Source organism: Tachypleus tridentatus, chromosome 6 (genome assembly GCF_004210375.1).
Source record: "Tachypleus tridentatus isolate NWPU-2018 chromosome 6, ASM421037v1, whole genome shotgun sequence".
In the NCBI taxonomy this organism is placed as follows: Eukaryota; Metazoa; Arthropoda; class Merostomata; order Xiphosura; family Limulidae; genus Tachypleus; species Tachypleus tridentatus.
Genome location: NC_134830.1, coordinates 160,640,565 through 160,659,938, shown reverse-complemented (window position 1 = coordinate 160,659,938; position 19,374 = coordinate 160,640,565). Strand labels below are relative to the sequence as shown.

Genomic DNA, 19,374 nt, shown 5'->3' with positions numbered 1-19,374 from the left:
ATACGATCAAGCGAGACTCAAATTCCTAATTAACTTCTTAATAAAATCCTTGTGCTTTATCATTCCAAAAGGTATGGGATTTTACGTTGTCTTGTAAAGCTGGGAAAGTATCTTACAATGTAAATTTAAGGGTTTTCTGAAGTTAGGCCCGTGTGTCTCTTAGATCTTGTATGGATTTTTTTTTTTTTTTTCTGTTGTAGGTGCCGATGTAGTTGACTGGCTGTTTACGCATGTACAGGGGTTTCAAGACAGACGGGAAGCACGCAAGTATGCCACTCAGATGTTGAAAACTGGCTATATTCGTCACACGGTGAACAAAATCACCTTTTCGGAACAGTGCTATTACGTCTTTGGAACTCTGTGCAGTAGTAAGTTCATGTGATTCCTTGAAATTAACAATATTTTATGGAAATATGTAAGTTTACTTATTAAGGTGTAAAAAAATACAGGCATTCTAATCCTATGATGACAACTCCATTTTTAAACCCGTTGTTATGCATGTTATTTGTGTTACATTTAATTATGCTGTTTCACTATAGGTGTGTTCTAACAAAATGGTTATTATCAAATGTACACTGTAATTCTAAGTTCAATATATGTTTTTATTGCAATGAAACCTCTGAAACAATAACTGAAACATTTGGCATATACAGTATTCCCTCGCTATTCGCGGGGGTTACTTTCTTTACCCCAATAGCGAAAAACCGCGAATATTGGATGCAGTTTTAGAACTTCTATGTATGAGATTATATACGGTACTAAATGCTTCCCAGACACTTTCTAAAGACACTCTTACTCATTAATACAGTAATAATGTAGTAATATTGCATGCAGTCATGTATTTCACTAATGTAGTAATGATAATGTAAACACATTTTAATTTTGTACTGCAACAATATTTTAATCAAAAAGAAACGTAAGTACAGGAGGACAGTAACACCGCATAGTATAGTTACCCATACTGTATTACTGTACCGTAAAGTCATTTTCTATGCGTACAACACATGTATTAGAATTGACAGAAAGTGGAACAAATTTAAAGGCAAACTTAGACAGATAAATACAGTATGCACAGTTCAGGTAATAATAATACAGTACAGTACAATTCAATAATAATTGTTCGATAAAGACGTCAATCGATAAAACTGCTTGAGAGAGTAAATACAGACATACCCTCGAAAAAAAAGCGCTTTTAGTCTCTATGACCTACAAAAACCCGGTTTACAGAGCATTCGTTTTTATGACGTTATGACGCTAGCCCGGTATATCGGCATACGATGCGATAGGGTTAAGAGCCTAACCCGCGAATATGCGGGGCCGCGAATGGGGAACCGCGAACAGGTGAGGATATGCTGTATTGCAACCTTGGTTAAAAATCTCAAGCTATATGAAAGAAGATGAGTGCTTAATTAATAGCTTTAAGGCACACGGTATGCTTATAACCAACAGAAAGAGCAAGTTTCACTTATTACTGTAATAATATCATGTCTTTATACATCCAGATTAAATTGAGAGAGGATGAATCTTGAATCCATTGTTGGGAGTGAAGTACCTAGAGTTTGTCTATACTATTTTGGACTACACATGCCATATTGATACAGTGAAATTGCATTTAAGTTTTAATTTTATATATCAGTTAATTATGTGTGATCTGTGCCTTATTTGAAAGGTTTATAAGTTTATATATTTGTCTCTTATCTCTTTAAAACTTCTAAACACAGGATGTATGGAAAATATTTTGCCTAGAGGTAAAGCATGTTTCTCCTAAACTGTTCCTTTATAAAGGCCAGCAGGCACCAGATGACATTTTGATATAATTAAAGACACAATTAAAAATAAACTATGAGTGAAGAAGTAAAGATGTAACATTACACATATTAAAAGAATATATCTAAGATATTCTGTATAAAACTAAAAAGGTATATACGTTTTTTTCCATTTCTTAATTGTGAACACTTCATTACACTGTATATTGATGATAATAACCAGAGGTAGTGATATCGTAGAGAAAATAGAATACAAGACATAAATATTTACCTTAAAAAAGTTCTGATATTCATGTAGAAGATTTTAGAGATTACATGAACAAAAGATGAAAACACTCTAAGATAATAGATAGTATTTTTATATTCTGAGTAAAAATAACCTTGCATATGAACTATTCAGAGTGTGAGTACAAGTGACGAATATTTAATTTAAACAGTAGAAATAAAACAAATTAAAGATTTTTCCGAAACAACGTACTTTTAAGAAAGTTTGTGTCGGATTTTGAACAGTTTCACCTACTTGACATATTTGAAAACCACGTACGTCGTTAACGAAGATTTAGTGGTACTTGAAAAACAAGAATAATTGAGAATTTATGAAAACCCCACAATCAAAACAAATATAGTTTTGAACAAAAATGTATTTTTGATGGGGTGGGGGACAGTTTGGAAGTATTTATAGGTGCGAAAAGGTGGATGTAAGTGTTTTACGCTTCAGGCCCAGTTGAACAGTTGTAGTACAAGAGTCTACTTTGCAGAGAAATATATTACACACTGAATACAAATATGGTGTTCTGTTTTTTTTTTTTATTATTATTATTTAAGGAACTGATTGGTAGCAAAGCCGTAAGAAACATGCCATGAATAAAAAAAACCAGTTGGTTTTTGAATTTGATGAATAAAACCTTATTTAGAGTATGTTAACAACAGTTATATAGTGCATCATTTGAAATTCAGTTCAGGTGGTTATGGTATGCTCAAAGCCTTAATTAAACTAATTTATTATCAGTGTATACAAATCAACTTGGCAACAAAACATGTATAATATTAAAATTTGGTTTATTAACTAAGTTATTTCTTTTAGGTATAATGAAATGTTTAAACAAGTCTTTAATATCTTCTGGTATGAAAATTGTGATATTTATGTTTTAGATCTCCACCTTCTAACTTACTTACCTCTCTTCTATGAAGTAAGACATTTAACATAAATTACTTGTTATAATATGGATAATACTGAGCAAAGTCTAATTTTCAGAACCATAGGTCTTTGTTTATGAAAATTGATGGCTACTTTTGAATTACAAGGTTGGTCACATCGAACAACTCTGTATAGAAAAAGTTAATCATAATATTTCATTATCAAGAAAAAACCTGTATTTCTTTTTCTTCAGTAGATATTGGTTTTGTAATTATCTATTTGACTTGACAAGAAAGTTAAAGTAATGATTACTTTTGCCAAACAAAAACTGCTGTGTAACAACTCATCCACAGTAATTGAATTCAACTGTTTCTAACATTTCTTACTGTTTCCAGCATACATTTAAATATTTCATTTACTTAATTCGTACATTATTTTATGTAATTCTAGACATGGCTGGATTAAAAATAAGTGGAGATGATTCTGTTAGTGAGGCTGACAGAGATACCCTGGGACCACTTCCTCCTCCCACAGTTCAGGCTTCTTGGGGCACACAGATGCCTTACTCTGGTAGTTATGTTCCCCAGACCACTGGTTTTATTCCAATGCCATTCAACTACAATACTGAGACTCCTGTGTACACAAACCTGATTCAGGAAGGGAGCATTCAAAGTGGTTCAGGTACCCAGAAGTTGTGTTTTATACTAAAACAAAAAGTTGTTAAAAGTTCCATAAAGGAAGAACCGGTGGTGAAACTAAAAAGTAACTTTAATTTAAACACAAACTCTTGCAAAAACTTGAGAAATTGAATGATGAGATGGAAAAAAAAGATGTTTAATAGTGTTTAGGTGGTGAGTGAACACATTTTTATCATCTGGAAATCGTCTAAATATCATAACTTGTACGTAGAGATAAAAAGTATCACAGAAGGTAAAACTGTTCTGAAATATGTTTTAAATTATTTAAATATTTTGTGTAGGAGGCAGCAGCAACGGAGGAGCCAAGGATAAAAATAGAAAAAGCGGCAGTCCTGGAGGAAGCGACTCTGAGGTAGCTAGTCAGAGAAGTGGTGGGCGGCTAGGCAAAGCAGTTGGTAGTGAAGGTGGTGGAAGCAGTGAAAGTGAACCTAGTCTCAATACTCAAACATCTCAAAATGTTGCTTGCCTCGAAGCCGTCCCTGCAGAGCTTGCTGGTGGCAGAAAGTCCTTTGGCAGAGATATGGCCAGTCCATGTGAATATTTTGTCGATGTGATGTGATGCTATTCTGGAATTGGTCAAATTAGCAAGGTCTTTTTTTTTTTTTGGTTTTTATAACTACATGCATGTTTGTATTGTGCATTTGGGGTTTCAAGTTTGTTTGTTTTTTCACATATGAGGCTTGTCACAAGTACGTTGTTATAACATATTGGTGCTATTTTAGCTGGAAAGAAGTAAGAATCAGTACCGCATGACTGTTTATGTGTGTGTGTGTATATATATATGTATAGTCTGTTGTTTTTTTTTATAACTACCATAGTCATTTGTTTTGAACATAAATATTGTAGTGCCATTCACTTTTGTAGAAAGTTGGTTTTGTTTTAATGTTTTGTATTTTTATAAATTCTGGTTCAGTGTGGGTTTTATTGACATCCCTTATTTGTCATCAGTTGATTAATTGCAAACTTTGGTCATTGAGGGTCAGCTTTCAGTGTTGATATTCATCCAGTTTTGTTTTTCAAACAACAACACAAGTCACTGAATGTATTAAGTTTACATTTTTTGGATGTTTTAGGCCAAGTATGTTTTGTACTGTATTACTCCTCGTTAAGGCCACGAAGAATATTTCCTATTGATACAAAGTTTGTTTTTTTGCCATTTGTTACCTTCAGAAGTTATAATTTATACAACAATAAAATAATAAATTCCTATAGTATAGATGGTTTGAGTTTGATATGAAGGAAACGCAAAGATTTACTCAATTTTTTTTGCAATAGTCTTCTGCTATAAAGTTAACGATGAACTTGTGTTTTGATATTCGTGGGCACTGACCTTGTATAACGTTACCAGACTCTAGGAGTTGGAGACATATTTTGTTGTTTTTTTTATTCGTGTGTTCTCCGACTGGGATCTTTCTCGCTTTGAACCTGATGTGTTACATTAAGGGACAGGATGTTATTTTTGTAATTTCATGTAATTGTTCTGCTGTAGTTGAGTGCATCTGGCATTCAGATTTAAGATGCATTATTAGATCTGCAAAGATTAACACTGTTTATGGGTTTAAAGATATGTGATTTAAATGGAATTTGAAATATTAAGAGAACCACACCACTAGTGACTTGTTCATCAGCCCTCTCCTTTGTTTAGTCTTCAAGCTGTTTTTTGTTGGTTTTTTTCATTATAGATAATACCGTTATTTTTATGCTTGTATACATGTTCACTGTGATGTATTTCAAATAGGTTATTTTTCACATACAAGAGGCAGTAACATGATGTGCCAGTGAGTCATCATGTTTAGGCTTTAATTCTGAGCAGCTTGTTGCTTCAATTACTTTATTTTTGTTAACCCTAATTGCTAGAGATACTATGTAAAATTGTTCTGCAGACCATTTGGTTTGACAAATGAACTAGTTTGTGAGAACTTTAGAAATGCACTTTGCTTTTTGCAGAATTCTTGTGCATCACATTTGCTTTGCTCAAGGAATCTTGTGCCAGACTAGGGAAGAATGATAAGGAAATTGTATATGCATGTATAACACACAGATATATATGTATATACACACATGTAACTGTTATTTCATCTTTAGTTAGAATCCTGTTTCCAAACCTTGATACTTTAAATTTTCAAAGAAGCACTTCTGTGCTTCAGTTAATTGAAAATGGAAGAAAATATTTCTTTCTAATTCTTGGAAGTAATGCATACTATGATTCTAAAAGCTGTTTTATTTCAGCATAGAAAAATACAATTTAGATCTTTTAAAAGTTGTTACATTACAGTTTCAGTTTTCTTTTTATTTAGGCATAATTAATTCTCAGTTTAGTTTAAATTAAAATATTTTGGACGTTCAAAATCTAAAAGCCATAAAAGAGATTGTTAGACTTGGAGAAAACTATCCTCTTCTGTGTGATTATTAAAAACTAGCATCAGAAATGGACTTCGGCAGAGGTTGAAACTACATTAAAATAAATGCAATAAGTAAAGATAATTTTGTATAACAAATTGATAGGAAATAATGTTATAAATGAATACACCATTAAAACTAGAACTTAGAACGAAAATTATTAGATTGCTTCAGCTCATTTTCAGTTGACTGCTCTCACCGAAAAAATACATAATATCAACTGTAAGATTTATGCAAAGTTAAGTCATCATTACACAGAATTTCTACATGTAATGGGTTTTCCTTTGAGAAAGCAACAAACATCTGTGATCGCAGTTTGGATATTAAAAATGTTTTTGCTGGAACGTCTTGTATGAAAACATAAACTGTATCTTGTATACTAATACCATTAAGAAAGTTTTCAGTGTAGCTGGTATTGTAATTAGATGTTTTAAATGTAGTTTATCTCATTTGCTTGATACCAGTGCTTTTGTTTAAATTAAAATATTGGTGTTTTTGGTACATTTTCTTGCCATAAAATGCAAGTAACCATTAAAATTCTTGAAGCTTAATTGTCAAATGCTTCTGTGGTTAATTAAGGGCTAAGGAAGGCATTAGTGATATAAGCTAGGTTTCATCCATAGATGATGTTTTTGGCTGACTGTTGCTTTCTCACAATTATACTGAAACTTAAGCCAGAAAGAAATTATTTTTACATCTTTTTATATACATGTCTATAAAATGTGGTTATTTTTTTGTGCTGTGTTTTGAGTTGTCTACTAAAACAAAGCCTCAATAACAAATTACACTTATGAGGATGCAATAGTAGAAGTTAATTTATTGCATGACACTATTGAACCGTAGATTTCTCTTGTTTTTTCATGTCTATCAGTTGAGGATGACATATTGGAGTGCCAATTCTCAGACGAAGGAGTTGTGTAATGGAAGGCCTGTATCTTGTTTTTATTTTATTTAGTAGTTCTGCCATTATTCATTGCCATATGTTTTATTAGTTGTTTTAGCCCACAGTTTTGTTTAAACTGATGTCTCTTGGAAATTAATTATTTAGTTAATATGAGAAAATTGAAGCTGTGCAATTGGGAAATAGGTAAGATCCTGTTGTCTTTGACTTGAGTATTTGAAACAAGTCATTTATTGTGATTTGTGATTATACAATATTTCTTGTATTTCAGACTTGAAATATCACTGGTCAGTAAACTAATTAATGGATAAAATTAAAATAAACATTTTTCTACTGTGATAGTTTTTCATCTGTCAGTGCTATTACCCTGTTCATTGGTCATTTATATTAATATCCAAGCTTACTACCATAATTTAATGCACATTAGAGAACGAATCCTGTTTTAATCCAGTGGTCTTAAATGAAGCCATTTCATTCCTTTCATCAAGCCACCTCAACCCTAGATGAAAGTTACCAAAATCTGATGTCATTGTAACTGTGGAGAAGACCAAATATCAACTGACTTGTGATTTTTGAGATTAGGTTTGGTCCCTAACAACAAAAACTATCATTACCCATTGTTTTTGTGGTGAACTCCTGATAACCCTGGAGTTCCATGGAACACAGCTCTCATCAGTTCAGTTGTGTATTAGGCCATTTACCATTATGCTCTGATAAAATAAGCAAAGATTTGTGATGGCTAAAGTGATTGTAATAATTTTTCTAGCCCAAATTGGTGACTGTAATGGTGTTTTTGTGAAGCGTTTTCATAACATGTACAGGTGTGTATTATGGGTTGTGTGTGCCACCACTTTTAAATAGTGCTAAACTAACTTTCTGGACAGGTTTGCAAAAGTGAAACAAATTTGTTAGTAAGACTTGAGCTTTCATGATGGCTTCAAATTAACCGAATTAACTTTTCCGTAACGAGGTTAATGTTAAACCAAGACAATTGTAAATAGCTATAGGTGGAGTGGACTATAATTAACTTAAGTTGTTATAAAAAAAAAGTTCTTTTCATAAACGTGGGCACTGAATGATGCTGAGATAATTTTGATGAAAGAAAATGCATACTTAAAAAAACAAATTGCAAACATGTCCTAAATTGTGTGTACATGTGAAAAAAAGAAATATATATATATTTATACCTTTTTCTGTTGACGTGATTGTTTTAAGAAATTCTTGTCTTTGACAATCACGATAAATAGGCTAGAAAAATAAACTGCTTTTGACTTTACTTGCAATTATGAATGGCAGTTTAGTAAGTGTTTGCAGCAAAAATTATGAATTTTTTTTAACCAAAACAAAAGGGGCAATAATATTGTAAACTTAACTGCTTTATCCATGCCTGTTTAGTATAAAGTTTAAGGCTTATGTTGCTTCATATATAATGTTAAATAAACTGATTAAAACTGTCGAGAGACAAATATTATTGTATTTTAAATTGATATTTGCATTATTGTTCTTATTGAGTTAAACTTTAAGAGAACGTGAATACTGACCATGACTCGAGATTGCCAGCAAGTTTTCATAGCTTGTGAAAAAAAAAAAGTAAAACTTTCATCAGTGGTCTGTTATTAGTCTGTAAGAGGTTAAAACTCCCATGTTAAAGGAAATAATTTCATAGAGGGGCCAATTGTTAATTTGTAAAAAAATAAAAAAAATCCAAGCCGTATTTTCGTGCATTTGCCATGAACAATTTTTTTGCCCTTCAACAATCCAAAGTGATTTTTGAATACGAGTACAGATCTTAAGGATTGACAGGAAAGTATCTTGCACATTAGGAATCTAATTGTACGACATTTTCTCACACTCAGTAGTAGATGTACTGAATATTAATATGTATCTTTCATATTAGCAGAATCTTTATTGTAGTGCTTGTCAGTTTGTTGCATGTAATTTCATTTACTCATCTTTAATCTGTGTTGGAAATACATGTAACAAAATAAACCATTGAATTAACTTCATCCTTTAGTGTTGTTTTTAATCATATCATCCAATCCAGGTCAACCAGGTTTTCGACACACTTGCAAATACAAATTTCACGTATTAAAGTAGAGTGTTAACACTTTGGTCACAAATATTTCTAGGTTAAAACAAAAATGGATTTTTGTTACTTAATGTTTTGATCATTTACAATTACTGCAAAACTACATGTAATATAAACTTAGAAACTGAAAATAAAGACTAAAGTTTGAAGTTCAGACTGTTTGCATGGTCTTGCACTAGAAATAAAAATTCTTCCCGTACACATAAATTGAGTGTTGAAAATTTTTCACGAATCATAAACTACAAAATTTCTAATTTTACCAACTGAACATCAGAGCTATAACGTTGGATTAAGTCAATATTTCAAATAAACTTGCACCTCACAGAAACCTGGATAACTTAATTTTATTAAGCATAATGTTCTGGATTTGGAAACTTGATTATACAAATAAAATGCTATGACACTTTGAATATATTCCACTTAACCATCTCTCACATAACAGAATTTTTAATAACTTGGTGTAAAAAAAAAGGTACCAACAAGTCACTACTATGTTCCTAAATACAAAATGTTTTGCATTAGAATACACATATTATACTCTGAAACTATCACATCTGAATAAATACTCTGTGTATCACAACCACTGATATTTAAGTAGATATTAGACTGTGTCAAGAATCTAAGACAGGAAAGAGAAAACCAGTGATACTTCGTTTTTTTTTGGCATGTCAAGATCAAACATTTGCTTACCGTACTTTAATAAAGAATTAATTTGAGTTTTATTATATATATACACACACACCTACAGAGACAAAGAATAATATTAGCTCTGATATTATGAATAAGAATATGGAACAACCCGAATAAAAAGAAAAGACGACGCACATGAAGTTATTCTTAAACTAAATTCAATAATAATAATACTTTAATACACAATTAAATAATAGGTTAAAAAAGTTTCTCCAAACAAGGATAAACATCACTGTATATAATTTATTAACGTCCTCAACACAAACTGAGTTTATAAAAAACAACTATTAAAGATCATTCACCTGTATGGAAAGGTTAAATCATTTTCCTCACTGTGTGCTGCACCACCACTGAGTGAACTATGATCAAACAGCATTATGATCGTTATAATTAATGCCTTTATTTAATTAATTACATTATGCTGTCAGGTTAGGGATACACTCCGTTTCAAAACTATTACACACGTTAACCAACTACTCAACCGTAGTTTCACTAATCCTAACAAATAACCATTTATTACAGTTTGATAGAGTAATTTCTCAAGCTAAAATTAGAATATATAAATAAATTGGGTATAAATGCACAGTAGTTTGTTGTTGTCATTTATTAAACTAAATAGAAGTCCTAGCTTAAACCTGACATTATTTAATCAGGACCTTATGCCCGTAACAAATACTTTCCATAATTTTACAAGTTCTGTTGGGCTAATAAACTTACAAATTTCTAAAGTTTTAATTTGTTATGATTTAGTATTGGCTCCAAGACTAAATAACCTCAAACTTATCTGTACTGACAAAGTTCAAAACGTTTTCACAAAACTAGCTAGGAGAATGTTCAATAAATTACTTACAAAAATCTCTAATAATAAAGTTAAAACTTCCATTAAAAATAAAACAAACATGTACAACATAACCATATAGACAACATACGTATAAATTATCATTTCAGGAAATTCTCACTAAAACCTTTCTCACACACAATTTTCCTCTACAATGTATAAAACTGTCTTACCAAACACTACAAATATTTAATTTAAATACAAGAACAATCAATAGTAATGGAATTCAACAACTGCTAGACAGAACAATTATTAATGAAAAATCAAGTTTCATAATGAATGGACTATCAAGTCTCACTTATTAATTACTTGGGTTACATGAAAGCAAGCTAAAAATCAATGATTTTGGTCCATTTATTTTCGAATATAAACACGACACTTTTCATAAATATTATTAATAAATACTTGGGTTCAGAAAGACTGATAACTTTTGACAGGTTCATCTTTTGAAAGTTCTACAATTTTACTGTTTTTCATTTATCATATTTTTGTAACAAAATAATAAAATATTTATGTTAATAACACACACATTACCATTATTATCTTTCAAGCTTTTCACTAAGTACACATACACTTGTTTGTCTAAGTATATATCTACAATAATCAATTGACGTTAATGTCGAACTAAAAAACAGGTTGCTCTGCCCACAAATAATTACAGCAGTACGTTTTTTGGGTGTTTTTTTACAAAAACAAGACGGACATTACCAATTTAAACAACTGTAACTAATCATTAGTTTTTTAAAGAGAACATCAATTCAAAATTCTCCTCTTTTAAACATAAATCATTTACTTTAACAGCTGACGATAAATTACTTCACCAAGTTTTTCTTTTCTATATTAGAAGATTATAGATCATCAGAAGAATGTTCTGTGGAATGATTTATTTTAAAATTGTGCACAATTAGATTGGAATTTATTATCAAAAGCACAAACTGCAAAGAGCAAGTTTTATTGGAATGTTTCTCAATTATTTTCTAACTTCAGTGATAAAAAATAACAGAACTAAAACTTAAGCTGAAAGACTGAAAAAAAAGTTGTTCATTTCTCATGTATAACTTGAACTTAAAGTAATAGAAGGAATGTGACATCATTTCTAAAGATTCTTACTTACTTGAAGCTTACTTAAAAACTAAAGTTAACACCAATAAATTATTCACATAAACCTTCAAACCATCAGTCCTTTATCAACTTAAAATTTATAGCACAAAAACTGTTTTTCTCCACTTCGAGTGGAACAAGTAATAATAAAAATTAAACTTCTGCCCTCTTCCACTCATTGTATACAAATCTAACAGTTATAGAATAGCAGTGATAAAAGGAAGTGACTTTTTGTCTATGATCTTCACCGAGTCAGTACTTAATGCACGTACAATTATATACAAATATACTTTAAAGCAAATTCAAATTGTGCATAATATTTTGACTAGATACACCTTGATTAAATAGCTATTCTAAGAGAATATGCAAAATAAAACAAAAAAAAATGGCCAACAGAACTACAATCGTAGGAGACTTTCCTTACTACAAGTCTTTGGACAAAATAGTGAAGTTTAACCATTTTTTGGCTAAATAAAACATTAGCTTTTAATGAAGTGAAACTGATACACCAACATCCTTATTTAACTGTATCTAACACAATCTACAGAAGACCCATGTTAGACCAGAATGCAATGTATATTTTTTCATTTTTGACAGAACCTTGGCATATTGCTGATCATAATTTAAAAAACTCAACGTAATACATTTTTTATTCACAACAATTAGTTGCTATTTATTAATGAAAGAAATTTCAGTAACTCATGTTTTACCAGTTTAATTTTCACTAAATCACAAGATTAAATCTCCAGTTCCTATTTATACTACCAAAGAGTCTAACTACACCCAAAGTAATAATACTAATAGTAAAATAAATAAAAAAAGAGTGAAAGAAGGATTTTAATAGAAACTATCCTTCCTTTGAACTCGAAATATTATAGGACAAAAACATATGCACCGAAGTAGCAGCTTCCTAACAAAAACAATCTTGGCCTCCATCAGTCACAGATATTCAGGAACTTTCTAGAACTCTAACAAGTGGTATGGCACATCCAATTTCATTCTTTATATTCATAACTTCAATGCTCTGAAGCATTTTATACAAGCTCCTATCAGAGCTTATGTAAATACTTAACATTTTACAGGGTGAAACTACTATGAACATTTTAACAAACAGACAATAAAATATTGAGTCTCTGGACAGAAACAAAAAGTTTTAAAATGAGTAAATGCGAAACATAATATGACGATTATATCATAAGTAAGGAAAAAACAACAACTCTGAAGTGTAATAACTAGATGCATGGTGTATTAGCAGGTAATCAAGTTTTAACATGTTGGCAATATAAAAGTACAATTGTGTAAGCAGAGGTATTCAAGCCCAAGTTCAAGCCAGAAGATGTAAACTTCAATAGGAAATAAAGACTAAAAATTGATCAATCAGAAAATACAGGTTTCAGACCTATCACAAATAATCACACCAAAAATGAGGTAGATTTTAGATTTAGAAACGTACACACAAAACAAGCAGTATTATGAACTCGAATGAAATGGAAACATCACAGCATCAATTTCGATATTGGAGGAGAAACTGAAGTCAAAATTTTTTGCTCATTTATGCTCTATTTTTTTTTTCTCTCTCTCTAGAATAAAACTGTTCCCTTTTTTCATTAATAATACAGATCTGTTCAGGAAAAAAATACTGTCATTTTGTAAGCTTGTCCACAAGTACTAATGATACACAAGTGGAGAAACAAAACAAACGTCACTTTCTTTTTTAAATACTAAACATATTTAAAGCTATCACACACACAAAAAAAATAAAATATAAAGCAGACATTCACTTGTCTTTCAATAATTTTAATTCATTCAGAAGGGACTGAAAGTTGAAGCTTTCCAGTAAAGTGTTTGACATCTAGTGGCTGCTGTGGTTCATTCAAGCTTGTTTCTTCTGTTAAACCTGCAGAGATATAATACAAACATATCTGTTAATCCTTTCTTCCCCTCTTGATGACGAGAAACCAACTTGAAATAAAATGTATCTCAGAACGGCTGGTATGGGTATTAACACTTTTATTGATAAACAGTGAATAATATTTTGACCTTCCTGGGTCATCTTCATGCTAATCTTTTGTTTTATTTTTAACCCGTGACTAGTTTTCCATTTTTTGAAGAAAAATCTTTGTTAACCTGAAAATGACCTAAGAAGGTTGAAACATTATTCTCTGTTATAATACCCATACCAGCCATTCTGAGATACCTTGTTTTTCCCTATCTCTCTCTTCTCCTATATCTCTCTACTTAAATCAGAAAACAATTAAGTCCTTCAACTATTATATTATTTCAGTGTTAGCATGTATTTTACAGTAAACTCCACACTGGTAGTTTTAGACACATGTGGCTGTAAAGCAGTCAGAGGACATTAACACTGTGGCTCAGTTGTGTTGCTTATTTGATCCATTCTGGCAACGAATCAATTTAACCTTCAGAGTAATACATGCCAAGTTGCCAATGGACTTTACCAATAAATAATACACTTAGCTCTCTCTTTACCAAGAAACTATTGACTCTTGAGACTATGGTTATCCATGTCTTGGTTCTCAAGTTTTTTGTTACTACAATTGTTCTAGATTTTAACAGTCTAAATATCTCAAAGTTGTTTTTTTGAAACAACTGTAGTAAAATGTAATATGTTTCATACAGTAACTCCAGCCTTGTTTAGAAGTTGTGATATTATATTAAAGTATTACTGGTAAGAATAGAGGCCCTGGAATTGAACTTTGAAAGGAACCACCATAGCACAAGTACCACAGACTTCGTGATGAATCTCTTTGAAGTAGAGTTGAAAGTTACAAATTTCCTTCACAATTTTTGAAAGTATGGAGAAAACCGACTTAACAACTCTACCACTGGATGTTACACAACATGCATATAGAATCTGATCTATAGAATGTCAAGCAATAAAACAAATATTTAGATTGAGTCAACAACTGTTTGTACTTTAACTCATTTTTTCTCAAAGTCAAATCAATGGTTCCCAACCTGTGGAGCACACATCCCTGGGGTAGTAGCACTGAAGGGGTGGGGGTGGAGGGAATGAGCTATCTCAGAATAAGATTGTCATAAACCAGTTATTCAGAGCAATTATATTTTCAAGGTGACTGAGAAAGGGGTGAGAAAACATAGTTTTAGTCTATATTCTCATACAGGGAGATGTGTGTAAAAAAACAGTCATGCTATTGGCCTAAGTAATTAATAAACTTTGTCTTTTTCAAAGCCAGTGGAACAAATAACATCAGGCAAAGAAGATAAGTCGTGTACACCATGCATCTTGGCATGCTTACAACATCAAAGAACCTAGAATACGAGATTTGTTTATGAGGTGACATAGAAGTAAAACATTGAAAACAGTCAGTGCTAAACATCAAGAAGTTTGCTTTAGAACTTACGGTTTTAACAACTCCTTATTTTGGTTTTAATATAACACGTGCTATTGGAGGAGAATGAAACAGGAAGCTGTTTTGTGAAGCAGCCAATACCAGGGTTCATATACCTTTTATTAACAAGAAATACAAGGGGAATAAATACAGCAAATTTTTAAGGATAATTTAAGTCAACAATGAGGTATTCACCTGATATATTACACACACATGTCAAACGTCTAATGCACCATTCTCACACCTGGTTTGTTGTGGTCAAATAATTGCTATAAGGATGGAAAACCCTTCTATGAATGATGAGAGCTTATAAACAAAATACTTTTTCAATCAGTGATTTAGCATCAGTTATCGTAATTAAAATGTGAATTTGTAGTTAGCTCGTTAATCACAGATTTTACCATTTTAATAATTTCTGTTTTAATGGCAGCTCATAAAAGAAATTGATGTTTATAAAAGATACCTCCTTAAGAAAAGGTGAGTATGCTCAGTTGATGTGTTAACTGTACTTTGTTTGGCCTAGTCAGGTTTCTCTCTTTCACGTGTTTAATATTAGAGCTATTTGTCCTTTGTTAGAAAATCCATAGATTTGTTTGAGAGGAAGTAAAAGCTTTGTTTAAATAACTGTTGTCCTTCTTCAATCATGATTTGTTCTCTTCCTTTATCCAGCCATTTATCATCAAAATTAGATAAGGTAATCAATTATGCTAATTAAATCAAACAAACAATGGAAACAATGTAATGTTTTCAAATAATACAATGGAGAAATTGATAGGAGAATATGTGGTGTTTTTCAAACCAATGTACCACAGAAGATGTAACAGTTTGTCAAATATGTTTCAAAGGTTTATCTTTGTTACGATTCAAAAAATATATTTATTGACATAGCATAAATTCTAACAGACCTCAAACTGATCCAACTGTCATAACTGTTGCTTTTATAGGCCCAGGAATTACTTATGCAAAATTCAACGATTATAAAGGGGAAGCACAAATTCTGAATCATTAACCAACCCATTTGTGAAACCTTTCACCAGTTAATATCTATATATTTTATTGTACTTCTTACTTCTCTGAACAATTCATTAAAATATCAGTAAAAAACCATTAAAAGATGCAAAATATTTCCATAAATTAAACTTTTCCTTTGCATAACATTATCTCCACAATAACTGACACATTTTTTATATGCTACATACTACATTATAGCAAAGGTTTACCTACTTTTTTACATGGACCAATAAACAAACCAAATCATTGAGAACAGAAGCTTTCATCACTTGTGTCTCCAGTACAAATGTCCATCTGATTGACCTAAGTTCAGCATGATAAACAGGTTAAAATATAGATGATTACAACAGCATTACAACTGATAAAAACTTTGAATAACAATATGTATTCACAGCATGAGTTATCAGATATCTTTAAATGATCACATGTTATATTAATGGTTCTGAATATGCAAGTCATTAAGTCATGACTACCACTGCCAATATAAAGTTGGAATCAAAACAAATTTATCAGAAATAGATTGTAACATTAGTTAGCATTTCACATATAATGTGATGCCCTGAAAAACTGATCCCTTTTGAGAAGGGTAGGGAAAAGTCCTTTCAATATACAAGATGTTCATACACTCATATCACAAAGATGTGTTTAGATCAAGAATTTAGAATTTCCAATATGGGGAATCTCTCTTGTACTTTGTAACATTAGAAAATAAGGAAAATGGATCAACTTGGAGTTCAGGACCATCCAATAACAGATCTGAAACAAGTCATACTCCAGGCATGGTAAGCAAAGTGCTGCATTCAAAACAAATGTTAAGGATGTAATGTAGTCAAGTATCATGTGTTAAGAACAGAGCATAAATTTTATAGACCAAACGTTAAAGATGTAGTACTCCAACAGGGGCAAGTTCACAAATATAAAGGTCAGTGGCAAAAACCATCAATGTATCCCAGGTACCACTGCACAATATAATCATGAAGGATCTTCACCTGAAAATGATGCTATCTGGGTACAGGTTCACCAAAATAAGGTAAGCAGTTATACCTCCCATTCAACACTTGCATTCCTCAATCAGCTGGAAAATGAAATATACATTCATGCTATTCCATACAAAGAAATACCCAACCAAGTTATCAGGTGCAGTCCCTGTGGACTTCTCTATGTTAAGACTATTAAAATTGGCATTAGGAAATCATCATCCTTATACAATAGTTGAATACTGAAAGTATGTAGGGAGGAAAAATGTGTTTTAGATAAGACAACCTACAATGAAGCTTTTGCAGTGGAAACTATACTGTACACCTATTGTTAAAATGTACAGTTTTTAGATAGAGTAATACTATATCCTGCAACATAGACTGTGATGGTGTAATAAGGCTCAGAAATACTTTCTATGTAACATACTCAACCTCTGCATAACACTCAGGCTTAAAGGTATCTTTGGTTTTTCTCGAAATTCATTACAAAACCAAGTATTCAAAACAAAGTTGTAAAGAAAACTTGTGACAGGCTGTTTAGGACTAATAATGATAAGAAATACCTGCCATGAAAACAAACTTCATTAAAAAAAACACTTTTATTTTGTAGATCCTAAAAGAGTTTGTTTGACTGTTTTGTGCATTGTAGATCATAAAAGCACACTTTTATTTTACTTTTTATATTTCTGCCTACTTTATAACTTTAGTTTCATAAAACATTTGTTCATTACTTTCAACTAAAAACAAGTTCTTCTCAAACTGTTTTGTGTAAGTTACCTACATAGCTTCAAATTAGATACAATTCAGAAAATTAAACTGAAACTATAAGAAACTATACCCACACATACAATCGTTCTTGAATTCTCAAGTGAAAAATGTCATGTTTGAAAACAAGTCAATACAAGTTCTTCAAGTAAAAATTCAAATAATATTTTGTTGTTTTTTAATCTATACTGGATACTGAATTTGAACTCTACAAATTTAGTCCATCATTTTAACCAATCTTGTAAACTCTCCAAGAAACCATATCATAACTCATAATATACCAAACCTATCTTCACAAAATTTGGCAAGCTTTTAGTAAATATTACATATCTATTGCATACAAAAAAATCATATTTTTATCTCAAAGTATTTTTACTAAATCCTTTGTCTATGAATTTCCAAAATCTTCACCAGATCAATCTATTACTTTCAGTATCCTAACATTACTTGCAGTGAAAACAGTAATGTGGAGTACAATTAAAAAGTGAAAAATATGAAATAAATTAAATTGTTTTTTGAATTTTGTGCAAAGCTACACAAGGGCTATCTGTGCTAGCCATCCCTAATTTAGCAGTGTAAGACTAGAGGGAAGGCAGCTAGTCATCACCACCCACCACCAACTCTTGGGCTACTCTTTTACCAATGAATAGTGGGATTGATCATAACATTATAATGCTCCCACAGCTGAAAGGGAAATCACATTTGGTGCAATGGGGATTTGAACCCACGACCCTCAGATTACGAGTCGAACACTTTAACTTGGCTAGCCATGCCGGGCCATAAATTAAATTGATTGTTCTTCTATCTTACCAGAATAACTGCATATTCAAATAAAACAATTCACACTTATCTATTTTAACCTACTAACTAACTCTTAACACCTACTTTCACTTAATCTTACTGCTTCACATAAATACTTAGACCATCACAGAGTAATAAAAAAACAAAATCACCGTGGGGCAGCTTTTGCAAACAAACAATCAAGTTCAGTTTTGAAGATGAGGAACCCACTTTTTATGGAAAATAATCTGGAGACAGAATGAATTGGCAGTGAAAGAAATTTATTGTTTTAACCAGCTTATGTTATCTTCATATACAAATATTTAAATAGGTTTAAAATCTTCATTCTACCTTAGTATGAGAATCGTAATGTTTAGTCTCCAGGTTTTCACCTTTCTCCATTAATTCTGAAGTACAGAATTTAATATTATTACTTATTATAATAGATAATACCAAGGCAAAGTCTGATCCTTATAGCCTTCAATCTTATTTGTCTATGGAGTCATAAACTAAAAGATAGAGATAATAAATACTCTGTTATTTATTGCTAACAAAAAGGCAAAGTTTAAATATATTGAAAGACATCATATTACACTGTTTTTAGTAGAGAGTACTGTCTATCTTACCTTCAGTTGGAATGTTTCTCTCTCAATGTTAAGATCGACATGATGAGAGAATTATTTTTCAGCTACTTATGCCACAGTTAGAAAGCCAGTTCAAATTAAATAGCTATATGACATTGTTTGCTTTGTGTGTTATTATTTTGTGTTGTTAGGTACATTATTCAAGTGAATAATTTAGTGTCATAGTATCATTATAAAAAAACATAAGGTTAAATTTCATCGT

At 31.3% G+C, this 19,374-nt stretch overlaps 2 protein-coding genes across 7 annotated transcripts in view; one reads left to right on the top strand and one right to left on the bottom strand.

Moving 5' to 3' along the window:
• The window catches only part of LOC143254299 (segment polarity protein dishevelled homolog DVL-1-like), a 31,238-nt gene extending 22,329 nt beyond the window's left edge, over positions 1 to 8,909 (top strand). For 2 of the 4 annotated variants that reach the window (XM_076509234.1, XM_076509236.1), the window contains 4 exons: positions 201 to 368; positions 3,355 to 3,585; positions 3,884 to 4,191; positions 6,874 to 8,909. In XM_076509234.1, the coding sequence (XP_076365349.1) occupies positions 201 to 368; positions 3,355 to 3,585; positions 3,884 to 4,161 (677 nt within the window). In that variant the 3' untranslated portion in view covers positions 4,162 to 4,191; positions 6,874 to 8,909. Of the gene's footprint in view, positions 1 to 200; positions 369 to 3,354; positions 3,586 to 3,883 lie in introns of all 4 variants that reach the window. The other 2 variants (XM_076509233.1, XM_076509235.1) reach the window with 1 other exon arrangement.
• Positions 8,910 to 9,320: 411 nt separating this feature from the next.
• LOC143254301 (uncharacterized) overlaps positions 9,321 to 19,374 on the bottom strand; it is a 26,368-nt gene continuing 16,314 nt past the window's right edge. For 2 of the 3 annotated variants that reach the window (XM_076509238.1, XM_076509239.1), the window contains 2 exons: positions 16,220 to 16,309; positions 13,381 to 13,518 (listed from right to left, as the gene is read on the bottom strand). In XM_076509238.1, coding sequence (XP_076365353.1) covers positions 16,272 to 16,309 — 38 coding nt within the window. In that variant the 3' untranslated portion in view covers positions 13,381 to 13,518; positions 16,220 to 16,271. Of the gene's footprint in view, positions 13,519 to 16,219; positions 16,310 to 19,374 lie in introns of all 3 variants that reach the window. The other variant, XM_076509237.1, reaches the window with a different exon arrangement.